The sequence below is a fragment of the Octopus sinensis genome, linkage group LG4, assembly GCF_006345805.1.
Source record: "Octopus sinensis linkage group LG4, ASM634580v1, whole genome shotgun sequence".
Classification (NCBI taxonomy): Eukaryota; Metazoa; Mollusca; class Cephalopoda; order Octopoda; family Octopodidae; genus Octopus; species Octopus sinensis.
In genome coordinates, this window is record NC_043000.1 from 18,479,309 (window position 1) to 18,498,970 (window position 19,662).

A 19,662-nucleotide genomic window follows, 5' to 3' on the forward strand; every position below is an offset into this window, starting at 1 on the left:
TTACCTTTCGTCCCCGACCATAATCAATAAAATAAATAGCAGATATGTACTGAGATCACCCAGTTTATTAATGCCTTGTACCCACCTTAGAAAAGCGTTCACATCTTTATAAGAATTATTTGCTATTTCACCCAATGTCTTACTGCAGCAGTAATTTTTTTTTTTCTCAAATCTGATTTCATGTTCCAATTTAACCCACTTCACTTTCCACTTACTTTGCTAATACTCTTGATGAAGGCATGAGAGTTGCAGTTTCATATTTTTCATTATTTTTTTTTCTTTTTGTACTTTTTTTTTTTTATTACAATTTTTCAAATACTAATTTCAATAGATTTAAGAGAATTCCCAGCAAGGTAAATTTGCAACTTGGTTTCAATTCTCAAGTGAAGCCTTTTCACTTCTATTGCTGACGGCCTCGAGAAATGCATGAACGTTACACAACCTCATTCTGTTTACCAACAATTTTGTTGCTTTGTTTCTAATTGAGAAACAGTTTTCACGATGAATTCCTTATATTCTTGTATTTCGCTTACTATCATCATAAAATGTAGATGTTATAAGTTGATACTAAGCTTCATTTAGTAGTATACTCTACGTTGTAATGATTCCACCATCCTCCTCAGGATATACACAAGAGAGGTTTTCCTTTCATTTTCTCAAACCAGTGTATAATGATATTTCCAGAGACAAAAACTATATTATGATTGCAGTAGCAAAATGTGGTTTCATTGAGCTCAGATGTGTATAAAGTTAAATACATATATTTTAACCCTTTAGTGTTCAGATTATTCTATCAAACATAATGCTTATTGATTCCCATTGATTTGAATTAATCATGCATTATCTCATATCTTCAAGATCTTGATGGTGTAATTACTTAATGTAGAATAACATTGTAGGGTAGGTGTGAGAGCCTGGATCTGGTCAGTTTGAACATAAAACAGATTAAATATTTTGGCCGGATATGGCCGGTTTAAATGCTAAAGGGTTAAAAAAAGAAAGGAAAAGAAACAAGGGTACATAAAGCATAAGTTTTATAAAGGGAAGAGGAATGAGACCAGAAGCAAACTTGCTACATTTCAAAAGTCACACCCATTTGTAGACAAGCCAACAACTGTCCATCTTTACTCAACAATCATCATCATCATTTAGTGTCTGCTTTCCATGCTAGCATGGGTTGGACGGTTCAACTGGGGTCTGGGAAGCCAGAAGGCTGCACCAGGCCCAGTCTGATCTGGCAATGTTTCTACAGCTGGATGCCCTTCCTAACGCCAACCACTCCGTGAGTGTAGTGGGTGCTTTTTACGTGCCAGACGGGGCTGGCAAACGACCATGGTGCTTTTTACGTGCCACCGGCATGGGGGCCAGGCAGGGCTGGCAACGGCCACGGGTGCTTTTTATGTGCCACCGGCACGGGGGCCAGGCGAGGCTGGCAACGGCCATGATCAGATGGTGCTTTTTACGTGCCTACGAACAAAAACTTGAGGTAACAAACTTGCAGTCATTAAGATAATGATCTACACTTAATGATCCTACATGTTTAACCCCAGAACAGACCTTAAAGGATTCAACAGATATTTTCATGTATATTTATCCCTCTCTCTTTCGGAGAGGCACTGAGCAGCTATACGCACACATACACACACGGCAGTAACTTCCGCCTACCGAATTCAATCACAAAGCTCCGGTCGGCTCGGGGCTATAGTGGAAGACACCATGTAGTTAGGAAGCAAGCTCCCTAACCACACAGCCATGCCCGATCTATATAGTCCATGTTATTTCATGGCAATTTTTGAAGATTCTGGATTGAACCTGTAAACAATACCAGTCATTAGCATGGACACACTATTACCAATAAATTTGGAACTGATGCAGGAAGTAGGTGATTTCTGGCTGTCTGATGAAATGTATTTAGCTAATTATTTAACTTGTTTGCAAGGGAATCCCTTCATGGTCATCTGAGCTGTTAGAAACAGCCAAATCTCCTTCAAATTATTCTCTTCCATCTTGAAAAAAAGAGACACACTGGATAATATAGTCCTAGACATACTTTTGGAACACCTTGATCGTAAGTCCACCCAATCTTGGGTGCCAGGAAGCACAGAGAAATCATAACTCATTAGTTCCTATGAGTAGATGCAGCACTTTAAGATAGCAAGTTATCCCCAAGCTTAAATGCTTTGTCCATCCTATGTATGTGTCTGTGTATGTGTGTGTGTATGAATGTACATACATACTCACACACTGTGGGTGTGTTTATGTCTCCTTGTCATGTGATGGTTGCAAAGGAACATCACATGTTCATCATACTATGTCATTCATTTCCAATCATCATCATCATCATCATTTAGCGTCCGCTTTCCATGCTAGCATGGGTTGGACGATTCAACTGGGGTCTGTGAAGCTGGAAGGCTTCGTCAGGCCCAGTCAGATCTGGCAGTGTTTCTACGGCTTGATGCCCTTCCTAACGCCAACCACTCAGTGAGTGTAGTGGGTGCTTTTACGTGTCACTGGCACGGGGGCCAGGCGAGGCTGGCAACGGACACAAACAGATGGTGCTTTTTGGTGCCACCGACACGGGGGCCAGACAGATCTTTTGTGAAAATATGCCCAGGGAAATGGGTAAGATTTGACAACATGAAGGTCATTTAACCATAGAGCATCTGCCCCAAGGAATCCCATCTGACCTATGCAAGCAAGAAAAAGTAGATGCTTTGGCAAAAAAAGAAAAAAATCCATGTCATTATTATATTTGTGAAACTGTAAGAAAAGATAAAGAATCTGAAATGATCAAATGTAACATTTATAGTAAACAGATATTCATAAGCGTAAAGGGTGAACATAGATTTATTAATAATCATGAAATGATTGTATTCCAATAACCAATGGGAATATCATACAAAAGACAAACCTTGGAATTAATGGATCAAATAGGAAAAATGTCTGATGGGCAAAGTTTGAGAAGAATATGCGTTGGCTTTGGCGTCACTAGACTTTGAAGCAGCAATGGTGGAAACACTCGAAACAGCTTGATCTTTTATGGTAGCTTTATACAACAGACCAAAGCATCAGCATTATATTCCCACAAAAGCTGGTTTCTCGATCACAAAATATCTGCTGATCATGCCAAGCTGAAACAAAGAAAAGAAATGGTCATAAAGAGAAGTTATTACAACAGAGCAGACTAAATTCATGTTTAGTAAACAACCAACCAAAATACCAATAATAGGGTAAAGACTCCCTTCAGGCATGAATGACAGTGGCATTGCACCTACAAGATTCCCCTCCAAGATTGTTTCTGTGGAAGGCTAGCAGTTGCCCATGTATACCAGCCTCCCCTCTCCACGCCACCAGAGTTATCCAAGGGAAAGGCAAAGGCCATTAGAGCTTGGCACCAGTGACATCACAACTCATTTCTACAGCTGAGCGAACAATGTGAAATAAAATGTCTTGCTCAAGAACACAATAATGAAGCACTCCGTCGGTTACGACGACGAGTGTTCCGGTTGATCCGAATCAACGGAACAGCCTGCCCGTGAAATTAACGTGTAAGTGGCTGAGCACTCCACAGACACATGCACCCTTAACGTAGTTCTCGGGGATATTCAGCGTGACACAGAGAGTGACATGGCCGGCCCTTTGAAATACAGGTACAACAGAAACAGGAAGTAAGAGTGAGAGCAAGTTGTGGTGAAAGAGTACAGCAGGGATCACCACCATCCCCTGCCGGAGCCTCGTGGAGCTTTTAGGTGTTTTCGCTCAATAAACACTCACAACGCCGGTCTGGGAATTGAAACCGTGATCCTATGACCGCGAGTCCACTGCCCTAACCACTGGGCCATTGCGCCTCCACGCTCAAAAACACAATACACAGCCCAGTCCAAGAACCAAATACACAACCTTGTGATTATGAGCCCGATGTTCTAACCACTGAATCATGTATCTTCAAAATAACAAACAATTTAAAATAGGTTAAAAAAAAACATCCAAATTGTATTCTTAGCTTAATAATTTCATTTCATTTTAAGAAAACTTTCATCATCATCATCGTTTAGCGTCTGCTTTCCATGCTGGCATGGGTTGGACGATACAACTGGGGTCTGGGAAGCCAGAAGGCTGCACCAGGCCCAGTCTTATCTGGCAATGTTTCTACGGCTGGATGCCCTTCCTAACGCCAACCACTCAGTGAGTGTAGTGGGTGCTTTTTTACGTGCCAGACGAGGCTGGCAAACGGCCACGATTGGATGGTGCTTTTTACGTGCCAAACCTTTTCAAATTATTTTGCTCTGAAGAAAAGAAATGTTAAGCTTTTCCTCACATTAAACCAATTTATTCCACTTTAGAACTGTTGCAAACACAAATTTGTTTAACCCTTTTGATACCAACCCACCTAAGACCCTAAGACAGCCCCTGGTTCTATGATACTAACTTCCTGTTTTGAAGTTATTTTAATCATGTTAATTCATGTTCCAAATATCAGTCTATTAATAACAAAGTTATTTTACTAAAATCTTCTTTATTTTCAAAACTAATCTAAACAAAGGCAATGTGTTGAAACAGAAATAATGTAATAAGAAGGTAAAACACACAATGCTAAAAATTACAATGTACTATTGCAGACTTATGTTTTAATAAAGAATGAAATGAAATTACTCATTTCTAAAATGCATATATTTACACAGACCAAATTATATTAACTTGAGCTTTATCTTGTTTTTAATGCCTCTTCCCAATTACGACCATAGTTACATATTTTCTGAGGAGGCCTTTTTTCATTTATAGTGTTATAGTGTTTATTGGTGCAATTGCACCTTACAACTTGTTAGGTTCCCTGTTTTTGATACTAGCCAATACAGCTGGAGAAAACATGATTTATTTTAGAAGTGTGCTGTGGAATTCTGTGATAGGTATATTATCAAAGTTTATAACTTTTATTTTGACAAAATATATACAAAAATTAGTATCATCATCATCATTGTTGTCATCGTTTAATGTCCACTTTCCATGCTGACATGGGTTGGACAGTTTGTCTGAGGGCTGCGCCAGACACCAATCCGATCTAGCAATGTTTCTACAGTTAGATGCCCTTCCTAATTCCAGTTTCAGCAAGCATCAATACTTATTTCTTTATTGCCCACAAGGGGCTAAACATAGAGGGGACAAACAATGGTATTAAGTCGATTACATCAACCCCAGTGCGTAACCGGCACTTAATTAATCGACCCCGACAGGATGAAAGGCAAAGTCGACCTCGGCGGAATTTGAACTCAGAACGTAACGGCAGACGAAATATGGCTACGCATTTCACCCGGCGTGTTAACGTTTCTGCCAGCTCGCCGCCTTAATACAAGCATCAATACTGCTATTCAAACCACCATAGAAACCCATTTACCTTTCTGTAAATGGTTCACTTCACAACAGAACAAAATATCACCATCAATAAGAATATTAAAAGGTCACAAACCTATCAATCAAGGATTCACGCATGGTGGTTGTAATATTGGCTGGCTGTGCTCCTTCCCCTAACTTGAAGACACTTTCTATCACTGATATTTCTGTACTGGTTGTGTCAAGACCACAGAAGGCTGCCCAATCATTAACAACCATTCCTCCACCAATAATATCACTGCCTCGGTTTACTGTACCAGCCTGTAAATGGTATGCAAAAGAGTTTGAAAAATAAAGCAAATTAACCAGAATTAAGATTTAAAGCAGCATGTCAACAGAAATTTAAGACAGTAAAGTATGATTTGACAGTTAATTCTCAGATGTCGAGCCTTAAAAATATAAGGTTGTTCCAAAAGTTCGTAGAAAGTCTTGGAAAATAATGGTCTTTATTTTGAGGAATAATTTTTGTTGTTTTTGTTAGTACTTGGCAAGTAAAAATTCAATTTTCGCAAGTGTTTACGAACTTTTGGGACAACCTAATACAATCAATCTCTCTCATATACATATATATTCAGCAAAAATTTAGATTCAAATGAATATGGTACTTAATTTAGATGCACCAGAATTCTGTATGGTGTTATCCATAAAAATCCGTGGAGTGATTATAATCAAAATAAGCAACAAGAATGACTCCGGTAATTTGGTACAATCGTTTGTAGTACGAAACGATCGTACCAAATTACCGGAGTCATTCTTGTTGCTTATTTTGAGCATATACATACACACACACATATATATATATATATATAAAATAAGAACAAAATAAGTAATATATATATATATATTCTTTTTTTACTTGTTCCAGTCATTTGACTGCAGCCAAGCTGGAGCACCATCTTCAGTCGAACAAATTGATCCCAGGACTTATTCATTTATAAGTCTAGTACTCATTCTATCGGTCTCTTTTGCCAAACCACTAAGTTACAGGGACGTAAACACACCAACATCAGTTGTCAAGCGATGGTTGGGGAACAAACAAACAAATACATATATATATAGACACACACAACAGGTTTCTTTCAGTTTCCGTCTACCAAATCAACTCACAAGGCTTTGGTTGGCCCGTGGCTATAATAGAAGACACTTGCCCAAGGTGCCATGCAGTGGGACTGAACCTGGAACCATGTGGTTGAGGAACAAGCTTCTTACCACACGGCTGATAGTGTAGTTTATGAAGTTCACTTTGCAAACACATTATCTTGAGTTCAGCCTCACAACTTGGCACTTTGAACAAGTGCCTTCTACTATTGCAGGAAGTCAACAAATGCCTTGTGAGTAAAATTGGTAGATGGAGACTGCATGTATGTGTGTCTGTGTTTGCATACATTAACAGTGTTCACTATGATATACTCAGTAATATCTCAAGAGTCTACGGGGTCCAACACAGATGTAACAACATCTGTAAGTCTCTGTATAGGAACTTGCAGTGTTATGCGAAAACTAGCAGTAGAACCACCAAAATGTTGTAAATTGCAACCAGGGTGAGAAAAGGTTGCATCTTGTTGGCTTTTCTGTTCTTTATAGTGACTGATTTCATTAAACAGAAAGTGATGGATAGCACCAGTTTTGGAATAATGTAGGAACTGGGCAAAGTGACAGATTTGAATTTCACAGACAAATTAGCATTACTAAGCTCCAATTAAGATACACTGCAGGCCATGACAGATAGCCTGTACAGTTTGGGAGTGAAAGTAGGTCTGCAGATTAGTACTGAAAAGATGAAGGCCATGTCAACTGGCAGAGCCCAAGCACAACTTGTCAAGCTAAGACAAGACAAAATCAAGAGTGTCAATCATCATCATTGTTTAACGTCTGTTTTCCGTCCTAGCACGGGTTGGACGGTTCGACCGGGGTCTGGGAAGCCAGGAGGCTGCACCAGGCTGATCTGACAGTGTTTCTACAGCTGGATGCCCTTCCTAATGCCAACCACTCCGTGAGTGTAGTGGGTGCTTTTTACGTGCCACCGGAGTCTGGCAGCGGCCACGATCGGTTGGTGCTTTTTACGTGCCACTGGCACAGAAGCCAGCCAAGGCGGCGCTGGCATCGTCCACGTTCGGATGGTGCTTTTTATGTGCCACCGGCACAGGTATCACAACTACTATTTCCATTTTATATTTATTTCGATGTTCATGTACTTGACTCAATAGGTCTCCTCAAGCACAGCAGATTGAATACATTTACATATCTTGGAAGCTGTATTTTCAACTCAGATGATGCAGAAGTTGAAGTCAAAACAAGGATAGGTAAAGCAACATCACTATTCCAATGCCCTCATCCAATACAGAGATCAAAGAGCATCAATGAGAAGACAAAGCATCAATTGTACTCATCTATTGTTATACCAACAGCCCTCTATGCATGTGGAACCTGGAAGAAGACTGCAAAGATCTCAGATATGCTTGAGGTGTTCCATAAATGCTGCCTTTTTCATGCCCTTTTTTTAAGGGTGCAATATAACATGCCCCTGAAATGTTAGATTGGGTCAAAAAAATAAAATACTGGGATAAACCAGCTACACAAGTCAGGTAATCAAGAAACTAATAGAATCACATAAAACTTTTACTGACCACTAAAGGAACTTGAAGTAATGAAGATAATTCATCTTGGTCTTCAACTGTTGTGCGTGGATGGACCTGGAACAAATTGAATAAGAACTCATTAGTTTGGAAGCATCACATTTCAAGCTACAGAAATGGCTCCTGCTCCTGAATGCTAGTTGGTTGTGTACTTTCTCTGGCATATCCACCTAACTCTCTCATCTCTTTTCCCTTTACCACCCATACAGAGTCTCAATTTTTCACCTTACACATACACATATTCCTATCGCTTTATGTCACGCTGGTGAGACCCATATTGAAGTACGGGATTCAAGCCTCTTCTCCTTATCTCCTCAAAGACATACATCATCTCGAAAGAGTCCAGAAGCTGGCTACCCGCATGGTTCTTGGTCTCAAGCATTTGTCTTATGAAGAAAGGCTGAAGACGCTCGACCTTTGTTCTCTAGAAAAACAACGACGCCGTGGTGATCTCATTCTTGTTCACAACATCATAAGCGGAAAGTGTAACCTCTCGAAAGAGCTGTTCTTCACTCCTGCTCCAGAGCGTCGGCTGCGGGGTCACTCTGAAAAGTTCTATCTGCAACGATTTTATCTCAATCGAAGGAGAGGGGCTTTCTCCGTCCGGGTTGCGGATCTGTGGAATAAGCTGCTGGACGAGATAGTGAAGATGCCGACGACCGCTCAGTTCAAAGTCTCCCTTGACCAGAAATGGTCCGAACTCTTTGCATGAACACCACCCTGTACATAACTCCATGTCCCCCTACATGGCCTTGCTTTTTGCTTTTTGAGCCAAAAAATTAACTTAACTAACACACTAACCACTAACTAGTTTTGCTTTCCTAGAATGTCAACTCTTAGGAATCCCTTCCTTATTCATGTTTTTTTTTTACAGTTGGTGACTTGCAGTTGTTCAAGATGAACATTATCAAATCAATTTCACCAGTTTTGTCAGGAGTGTCCAACTCAAAGGTGCAAATTCTTCTTCCTGATAAAACTATTAAATTAAAAAAAATATATATAGGTATGACTGTGTGGTTAAGGTGCTTGCTTCCAAACCATGAGGTTTCAGGCTCAGCCCCACTGCACAGCACTTTGGGAAAATTTCATCTTCTAGAGCCCCAGGCCAAGCAAAGCCTTATGAGTGGATTTGATGGGTGGAAATTGAAAGGAGTATCATGTATGTTGCTTTGTCTTAAACATTGCATGGTGGTTATAAATGAGCACTGCTTGTTCCTAATCTTCCATGACAAATATATCTGACCACAGAGAAATATTACCCTTTTTGGAAACAGTTGAAGGTTGACATGAGAGGAAGGGTGTCTAGTTGTAGAAAATTTGTTTCCACAAATTTCATCAGACCCATGAAAAGATGGAAAAGGGCATGTTAAAATATGTTGAAACAATGCTGATGCTAATTACTATATTCTTAGTTTTACAGGTGCATAAATATGTTCTGCCAAAAACTGCTGTAAAGTAACTGAAAGAAGTACAGAGCAGCTCAAAATAAAGTACAAAATATAGTAACGAAAGAGTTAAATACTTCCAACAGTCCTAAAGCTTTTCTGATTTATATCTGCAGTAGTTAATTCTAGACATTTGTACTTGTCTTCTGTACCTTTTATCTCATTGCCCTCCTAGTATACCTTGGTATAACTTGAAAAATTAATAATGATAAATCAATTTACATTAAACGAAGAGGAACAACTAATGATGTCATCACGATCTCAAGCAATAACAGACTGTTATTAATTTTATAGTGGACTGAGTATATTTAAGAACCACTACCTTTATGGACAAATAACAGGTAATATCATATAATATTTAAATCCTAGAAACAAGTTTGAAATAATGGAACATTAATGTTCTGCAATTACTCACAAGTCCACCTTGGTTATTGAAGGCACAATAGCTTCCAACTAGAACATTATCAGCAATAGTCTGTCTAAATACTTCAACTTTCAGCACATCAGTGATAATTTCTTCTGTTTCCTGTGAGAGAAGTTAAAATTGAAAATATTCAAATTCAAAGGAGAGTAAAAGAAAAAAAAAAAAAAAAAAAGATTGGCCTTTTTGTTCCCATATCTCTGTTTAAATAGTTTTTGCTTCAGTTAATTTTTAAAATAAAGAAGTTAGTAAAATAAGTAACATTATTAAGCTGGGGTTTGGGATATAAATTAACAGGAATTTTTTTTTTTTAAAAGAAGGCTTCAATTTTGATCACTTTAAAATATATAAGATTGTATACACAGTAGGTGGGAACCAGACAAGTTGGTATGAAAACGAAGGCGGCAAACTGGCAGAATCGTTAGCACGCCGGGCAAAATACATAGCAGTATTCCGTCTGCCGTTACGTTTTGAGTTCAAATTCCGTCGAGGTCGACTTAACCATTCATCCTTTCGGGGTCGATAAATTCAGTACCAGTTACGCACTGGGGTCGATGTAATCGACTTTATCCGTTTGTCTGTCCTTGTGTGTCCCCTCTGTGTTTAGCCCCTTGTGGGTAGTAAAGAAATAGGTATGAAAACGATTAAGTCAAGAACTGGATGAATAAACAAGAGCATAGATTTAATTGTATTACCCGGTCAAGATCTGGATGCACAAGAGCAACATAATCATTACAAGCTATTACATTGCCTAAAGCTGACAGTCTTTCTTCAATTCTTTGCACATGAACAGAATCTGGTAGACTGTTACGGATATGTTGTAATTCTTGGTCAGTGGTAGAATTTGGAACAATCAAACCATTTTTGTTTCCTTAAAGCAAATCGAATGAAAACACTGGAAATTTATTTTCACTTGTAGTAACATGCAATGACATTTGTTTTGATAAGGCTTAACCCTTTCGTTACTGTATTTATTTTGAGATGCTCTGTTTCTTTCAATTACTTTAACCCTTTAGTGTTTGCATTATTCTGCCAAAGTTAATCCTTTTTTATCCACATTGTTTTGAGTTAATCATGCATTATCTTGTAGCTATGAGATTTTGATGAGGTAGCTGTTAATTTTTAAAACGATATTGTAGGGTTGGTCTGAGAGACCAGATCTGGTCAGTTTGACCATAAAACAGGCAGAATACTTTTGGCCGGATATGGCCGGTTTAAATGCTAAAGGGTTAAATATAACAAAGAATTTAATAAAATAGCTTAGTTATCATTCAGCAAGTGTTAGGAACATAAATTGTGACTAAGGTTTGGTGGAAGATTTTAATTCAAAACTTATGAAAACAAGACATTTGTACTCAGAGTCAGGGCTGGTTTCAGCCGGGTTGGTAACGAAAGGGTTAAAAAGTAAAACACACAAGATAAAAGAGACAGCACAGATAACAAGTCATTTAGTTCTGAGTTTGAGATGCCTAATCTTAATTCTGAATGCAGAGAAGAGAATAAGCTCGCAGGAGTAGTACTACAGTTACAAACAAATGGTACATAGAAACTGGAACAGAATTTTTTTCTTAATGATAGATATACTGATTAAAGTAAGCAATATATCCTACATGAAAAGCACAACTTTCTCAAAAGACTGCACTTGAGTTGTTATATTACAGTACACAATGGTGATTGAGTTTGTAAAAATTACGTAAAAAGCACCATCCGAATCGTGGCCGAAGCCAGTGCCGCCTCGACTGGCTTCCGTGCAGGTGGCACGTAAAATGCATCAATCTGACTGTGGCCGATGCCAGCCTCGCCTGGCTCCAGTGCAGGTGGCACGTAAAAAGCACCCACTACACTCACGGAGTGGTTGGCGTTAGGAAGGGCATCCAGCTGTAGAAACATTGCCAGATAAGACCGGAGCCTGGTGCAGCCTTCTGGCTTCCCAGATCCCCGGTCGAACCGTCCAACCCATGCTAGCATGGAGAACGGACGTTAAATGATGATGTTGAACACAGTCATAAAATGGTATATGTTCTTATCATTTCTCAATTCAACTTATAACATTTACAAGGTACAAGTAAATAAAAATATCTCAACACAGATACACATATCATCATCATCATTTAACATCCATTGTCCATGCTGGCATGGGTTGGACAGTTTGACTGGGCTGGCACACTGGAAGGCTGTGCCAGGATGGGTCAGTGGTAGAATTTGTAATGGGTGCCATTTACGTGACACAAGTACCTGCCACGACTGCGATTTTGCTCAGCTTGATGGGTCTTCTTCTCAAGCATGACATAATGCCAAAGGTCTTGGTCGTTGCCTCCGTGAGGCCCAACACTTGAAATCATATAAAGAGATGAAATTGATAGAAGGATGATGGTTGAGAGATTGAATCGGGACAAATCAAATCAATTCAAATACCTTTCTTTGATATGCAGATGGCTTACTGTCAATAGGAGAGAGAAATAGTGAAAAGGGCAATAGATAAGATTTAATATGAAAATGAGTGAGATATCCAATAGACCATACATTCTAACCTCCATTCCACTACCATTTAACACCTGTCTTACTGTACTTGTATGGATAGATGGATCTTCTCCAACACCTTGTACCAACACCCTTTATGACTCTTTGTCATCTCTTCCATGAGATTCAGGTTCCTCAGATTGGTTGTCATTACTTCATTCTATACCTTCCAAGGTCTCCTTATTCTACAGGTTCCAATCATTTCAACTGTCCAGCAATTCTTTATACAACAAACACCATCCATAAGCATTACCTGCCAGTACTGGCAGTCTTCTCTCCTGCTCACTACATCAGATTCCTCATATATCCAGTTTTCCTCTACGCTCATTTGTGCTCCACCATTCATGCACAATAACATTACACACTCAGTACTCCATTTGTTTCTGGCTGCCGGAAATCTGCATTCAAGACAAATACCTCAAATGCATCAGGTAATCTGGCCGTTACTCTGAAAGGAAAACTCTTTCGGACAAGCAGAAGTAACAGGTCCCTATTCCTACTTTGATTATTATGATTTTGAAACACCTGACTGTTCTACAAATTTACTCTCTTTAGCAATAAAAGCCAACAAATATTTTTCACAATCTTCCAAACATTTAAAGAAATTTGCTTCACAAGTATTCTTATGAACTATTCTTGTGTATTTATCATATACAAAATCTCGCCTTACTGGCGCTTGTGCCTCGTGCTAGTAGGGTGCTAAGAGTACCATCAGAGCGTGATCGTTGCCAAAGTGGCTAACTGGCTTCCATGCCGGTGGCACATAAAAGGCACCGTTCAAACGTGATCATTACCTGCATCGCCTTACTGGCATGTGTAAAAACATTCGAGCAAGGTCGTTGTCAGTGCTGCCTGACTGGCCCCCGTGCCGGTGGCATGTAAAAGCACCCACTACACTCTCGGAGTGGTTGGCATTAGAAAGAGCATCCAGCTGTAGAAACTCTGCCAGACCAAGATTGGAGCCTGGTGCAGCCATCTGGTTCGCCAGCCCTCAGTTAAGTCGTCCGACCCATGCTAGCATGGAAAGCAGACGTTAAACGATAATGATGATACCACTACACTTATTGTGACTTATGTACCTATAGCTTACACTGGATACACGATCCACAAGTTCTAACTACTGATATTCTACATATTAAGCATGGCCATTTTTATGGCAGTAAGAGTCTTGCCTTCTTTCCTACTTACTAAAACTTGACTCTTTGTTGAATCTACTTTGGAGCCTCTTGATTCTAGGTTTTGTTTCCATGTCAAAATTTTTTTCTCCAAGTCCAATTCACCTATAAGAACTAAGACTAGATTTCCAACAGACAGCAAGGAATACACTCTAGTTATGGCCTAGAAGGCAACAATAAAGATGAAAGAGGTGCCAAAAACTGATTCCTGATGGACCCCTTAATGCACACTAATCTCAGTATACAGATTGTGTTTGTGTACATAGGTTGTATAGGCTATTCATCTGTGCCTAATTTCCTTAGTGACCAACAGATTAGAAAATGGAACCCTGTCAAAGGACTTCCCCAGTTAACAAATACTAGTAATATCCGTTCGTGTCCGTTGCCAGCCCTGCCTGGCCCCCGTGCCGGTGGCACGTAAAAGCAGCATCCGTTCGTGTCCATTGCCAGCCTCGCCTGGCCCCCGTGCCGGTGGCATGTAAAAGCACCATCCGTTCGTGTCCGTTGCCAGCCCCGCCTGGCCCCCGTGCCGGTGGCATGTAAAAGCACCATCCGTTCATGGCCGTTTGCCAGCTCCGTCTGGCACCTGTGCGGGTGGCACGTAAAAAGCACCCACTACACTCACGGAGTGGTTGGCGTTAGGAAGGGCATCCAGCCGTAGAAACACTGCCAGATCAGACTGGGCCCGATGCGGCCTTCCGGCTTCACAGACCCCAGTTGAACCGTCCAACCCATGCTAGCATGGAAAGCGGATGCTAAATGATGATGATGATGGAGCAAGATTGTTTTATGAGGAAGACAGTGTTGATACATATAAATGTGCCTATATACACACACAAACAAGCTTTAAATTGTTCTACTTATCATAACCTAGGTATATCTTTTCTGTTAGTTTGAAACTGAATTAAGCAAAATTGATTTTGAAGAGAGATTCCTTAGAAACATATAAAGGAAATGGTGAGCATATTTTAAAGAAATACAAATATATTGTAGAAGCTAACTTACCAACACACATACGACCAATTATGCGGCAACCAGCAAGGGAAGCATGTACAACAGGGATTGCTTCACCTAGTTCACCTTCAAATAAACTAAAATAAAATATTAAATAAAAAGATTAAAATTAGAAGACAAAATTTGAAAAATAAAGAGAGAAAGGGGAGGAAGTTTATTTTTTTTCGTTTTCTGACCAAAATTGATAAGACATTTGATATCAATGATGTTTTGAATAATGAATTTATGTTAAAAAAAAAAAAGAATTGTTTTCTCTTAATTTTGAAATTTAATGGCTTAAACCTTTTGCTCAGAAATATTACCAAACTAGACAGTACTCGCGTGTTTGTGCGCACGCATGCACTAGCACTATGACCCGGCGTTACCGGGTCATGCTGCTAGTGCATGCATATACAGCTGCGTGCGTGCACACATACACGCGAGTACTGTCCAAATCTCCAACCAATCACATACAGCTAGCTGGCATTCAATTGGCGTATCAAGTTTCGGGCACTTTGATTGGGTTTTGGATAGAAAATTCACAAAAAAGTCACTTCTATTGATTTTTTTTAATGGCTTTGCGGAGTGACTGGGGAAATGTAAAGATGTGCACGACCACCCTTGGATGGTTCTGAATGGCCATAGAAAGTGCGAGCCCTCTGACCGAAAAATTGTGGATTTGTATAAAGGATACACACACACACACATTTTGCTGTTTATATATATAGAGAAGAGATACCTTATGAAAATTTAGATTTTTAATAAACTTGCTCATATCCAAACATACTTCACAGTTCTCATTGTCTGTGAAAATGTTAGTTAAAACACATTGTAAAGTTATGGAAACTAAATAGAAAAGATGAAATCACTGCAATAAATCAGACTAACATTATTATTAAACAAAAGTAGATAGGAATTGCAGCAATAATTCTAAGTTCCCTCTTGTAATAAACCACGGTTGTTCTTATTCAAGTAGCCATAACGTTTAATAAACTACACCTAATTAAACATAGCATTTTATAACAAAAAGTACCATCCGTTCGTGGCCATTTACCAGCTCTGTCTGTTGCCAGCCTCGCCTGGCCCCCGTGCCGGTGACACGTAAAAGCACCATCCGTTCGTGGCCGTTTGCCAGCTCTGTCTGGCACCTGTGCGGGTGGCACGTAAAAAGCATCCACTACACTCACGGAGTGGTTGGCGTTAGGAAGGGCATCCAGCCGTAGAAACACTGCCAGATCTGACTGGGCCTGATGAAGCCTTCCGGCTTCCCAGACCCCAGTTGAACCGTCCAACCCATGCTAGCATGGAAAACGGACGCTAAATGATGATGAGTGCGTATGTGTGTATTTACGTTTATCAATATTTCATACCTGTTTGGACTTGACCTCATACGTTGTTTACAAGGTTAACAATTTAAAAATAACTGAAGGCTAACACACTTCAAATGAAAACAATTACTTGAGACTACTAACGAAACACTCTTGATTAGAGACAAAAATTTTCGTCAGTCTTTATCAAATGTAGATAAATAGCAAACAAACGGTACGTATCTCAGAACTTGCTACTGACTTTCGTTATGCTCGTGGATATAGGTATAACAGCTTAATTGTGTTTTCGGGTTCGATCGTACTGCTTGACACCCAGAGAAAATGACAATCAAAACCTTGAGCAAAATCATCGGGAGAGGCAGACCGCCGTCCGGTTTGCGAAATTTTTTTCCCCACTAGAGTTCCGGACCCCAGTTATGAACTCATTTGTATGCAGCCAATCAGAGCTCAACAATCAAACTAATTTATGAGCGCAAAACAAGTGTTGGGCGATAAGATAAGATCACTTGGGTAAGGAATGACCATTCTTTATTCTTTTACTTGTTTCAGTCATTTGACTGTGGCCATGCTGGAGCACCGCCTTTAGTCGAGCAAATCGACCCCGGGACTTATTCTTTGTAAGCCCAGTACTTATTCTATCGGTCTCTTTTGCCGAACCGGTAAGTGACAGGGACGTAAACACACCAGCATCGGTTGTCAAGCAATGCTAGGGGGACAAACATATACATACACACACACACACATATATATATATATATATACGACAGGCTTCTTTCAGTTTCCGTCTACCAAATCCACTCACAAGGCATTGGTCGGCCCGGGGCTATAGCAGAAGGCACTTGCCCAAGATGCCACGCAGTGGGACTGAACCTGGAACCATGTGGTTGGTTAGCAAGCTACTTACCACACAGCCACTCCTGCGCCTCTTTTCTCTTTTTAGAATACTTGTTCTTGTTTCAACCATGGCTGCCTCTGCGTAGTTATTTGTGTTGTTGTTTACTTTGTATAACAGTAAAGGGGACAGGGTTGCCAGCACATCACCTTCTACCCACCCACATCTTTACCATATGGAGCCCTAGCAAAATCCGATAATAGGTACAGATGCAAATCTATCTAATTACTTGTCTCCTTCTAAAATCAGGCATAACTTGGCGATCGGTCGACTTACAGCACCATTCTTCGTCTTGAGTTTACTTGATAGAATGTGTTTTTAACTTAACAAGGTCAAGGTGAGCTCTGATAGGCTGTATGCAAATGAGTTCAGTGCTGGGGGGGTCAGAAAACCATTTCGCGTCCGGCGAAACACCCACCACCTAACCCATAAGAGCGTTTAGCAGAGTTCAGTTTGTTGGGGCTAGCATAACTTTCTTCCTTTGGAGAACACCCTGAATAAGTTTGGCATACCGACACAAGAGTACTCCCCCGTCCAACTTTATTTCCTCATAACGTACAGAAAAATGGATATTGAAAAAAATTTGTTTTCACAAATATACTTCGGACGGTGCAGATTCTGATCATGGAAAAAAGTTTTGTGGAAAAAAATTTCCGAAGGTGGTGGTGGGGAGTTTCTGAAAATTCACAAAAGTCGGTTTTGTTTCCTCATAACTTTCAGGAAAATGGATATGAAATTTTCAACAAATACTTTTCAGATGGTGTAGGCTACGATTATATCGGAATTTAATATGAAAACCAAAAAAAAAATTTGGTGGGTTCGCACACATGCATACTGACATAGATCACAATGTGAATTGTCGAGTTGTCACGGAAACAAGCGAGGTCTTGTTATTGTTTTGTCGAGTTAAACCGAAGGATCGCCGTAATTTATACGATCTGAAGCGTATTTGTAGAAAATTTAATTTAAAAAATATCAATTTTTTCTAGAAGTTATGACGAAACAAACTCAAGGGGGTCACACGTGCGTACGGTACCCGTACCTATGCCGAAAGCTAATTATGAAGTAACAGGAATTAATCTGAAATAACACCATAAAAAAAATCCCAACACTTCTACAGAAGTTAAAAGCCTTAGAATGAAATAAGGGACTGAAATGTATACAGGTTGCTTAAAGGATATTAAAAACAATATATAGAGTCAAAACTGAATGATTTTTGCTTTTAAAGTAAGTGTGTATTCGATGGCAATTAATTACAATATACGATAGGTTATGTTATCAATGGCAAAAGATGATGAGACGAGCTGGAAACAGTGAAGCTCCACGCCTCTGATCGTGCTCGGCTTCCTACTTGGTCCTCCCATTACAACACTAAATCGTGCCGGCCTAGATAGAAAGATAATAAATAATGCGTTATCAGAGGCCACGTGGGTGACAAATCATATATATATATATATATTGCACAATCATTTGCCATATATATATATATATATATATATATATATATATATGGCAAATGATTGTGCAATAAGTGAAGTTTCCCAAAGTACCTTGCGACAAAAAAAAAATTAATTAACTGTCGTTGTGTATATTGTAAAAGAGTGTTGGAGCTTTGAATTTTGGGGGTAAAATACAACCAATAAGTTTCGTCTTTTGTGTTAATTTAACATTTAGACAGTCTGCTTTGCAACCAGTTTTAATAAAGCATCGACAATTGGTTTAATTAGTATCGGATGCGGGTAGGGGGACGAGTAATGAACTCAATAAATTAAAAATAAATATATATCGCTTTAATCGTTGTACAATTTTTAAAAAAATGTTTTAATTCAGTTAATATCGATAAAATTAAGGGTACTACTAGCGAATACTGGTCCCAGTGGCAATCTTTCGTCTCTAGTAGACCTTTCCGTCGATTTCCGTAAAAATTTCTTTTTTTTTTACATATGGGCTTGCGGGAACTTTTGAAATAATGAGAGCGAAAGAGAAAGCGATTGTATGACGAGGGAAGTTCTTTTGAAGTTACCGTGCATGGGAATCATTGATGTACATGTGTGTGTGTGTTTGATGGCGTGTGGGAGACAGAAAGTATGTCGTGTAAGTGAAGTGCTTCTGTTAGTGTGTGTGAAGAGACAGAGTAACGTGTGAAAGGGAGAGATAACTGAAATTTTTTACTCGGTGTATGCGTATATGTATGTATATTACTTCAAGAGTTCCCGCAAGCCCATATGTAAAAAAAAAATATTTTTTTACGGAAATCGACGGAAAGGTCTACTAGAGACGAAAGATCGCCGGAAATGAAAATTAAAGATAAAATTTGCCGTCCTTTTCGACTCACCTATAAAAATTCTCGGATCCTCCGATAGCAACAAGGCAGTAAGAATTCGTTAATTTCGAAAACACTCCAACTTCGTTACTTCCTTCGAACTGAATACGAACAGCCATCCTCTTAGCAGTATAGAACGAAGCGCAGTCGACAAGATTTCCTCCTCAATTGTTTATGATTCGCAACAAATTCTTCCTTTTTACCTTGATGGCACGGATTTCACATTTCCACCAGCATGTTGCACAATATGCGTACTACGTCACATCGAAGCTCTCTAGCGGTTCACAATAGTAACTAAGGGCGGATAATTCAGAAAAAATACATCTATATATAGTTGTTTCATCATTTGCCATAAATAGTTTTATTTGTCTATTCCACCCACTCCCACCCTCGCCAAGCATTTAGAAACCCCGACAGATTTCATAAACTAATGTAATTTTGTAGTTTTTTAATGTAATGGCGAATTATCTTGCCGAATTAACATTAGGTGCTGGTTATTTTTACTCTTTTACTTGTTTTAGTCATTTGACTGCGGCCATGC

The 19,662-nt window shown here is 39.4% G+C and overlaps 1 protein-coding gene across 1 annotated transcript; it reads right to left on the reverse strand.

Annotated features, from left to right (window-relative positions):
- Nucleotides 1-2,819: 2,819 nt before the first annotated feature.
- On the reverse strand, nucleotides 2,820-19,410 carry LOC115210967 (eukaryotic translation initiation factor 6). Its single transcript, XM_029779791.2, has 7 exons — nucleotides 19,134-19,410; nucleotides 14,591-14,676; nucleotides 10,586-10,761; nucleotides 9,885-9,995; nucleotides 8,016-8,081; nucleotides 5,465-5,649; nucleotides 2,820-3,131 (listed from the first exon to the last, which is right to left on the reverse strand). Exons 1-7 carry the CDS (start codon nucleotides 19,238-19,240, stop codon nucleotides 3,122-3,124), a joined length of 741 nt encoding a protein of 246 aa, XP_029635651.1. The 5' UTR covers nucleotides 19,241-19,410; the 3' UTR covers nucleotides 2,820-3,121.
- Nucleotides 19,411-19,662: the final 252 nt, after the last annotated feature.

What these genes read in the sequence shown, in the direction of transcription:
- LOC115210967 (XM_029779791.2), bottom strand. Translation starts at nt 19,240, where the DNA reads ATGGCTGTTCGTATTCAGTTCGAAGGAAGTAACGAAGTTGGAGTGTTT. An exon ending in GGATCCGAGAATTTTTATAG is followed by an intron (nt 14,677 to 19,133) that starts GTGAGTCGAAAA and finishes ATTTTATTTTAG; the next exon opens with TTTATTTGAAGGTGAACTAG. An exon ending in TGCATCCAGATCTTGACCGG is followed by an intron (nt 9,996 to 10,585) that starts GTAATACAATTA and finishes CTTCTCTCACAG; the next exon opens with GAAACAGAAGAAATTATCAC.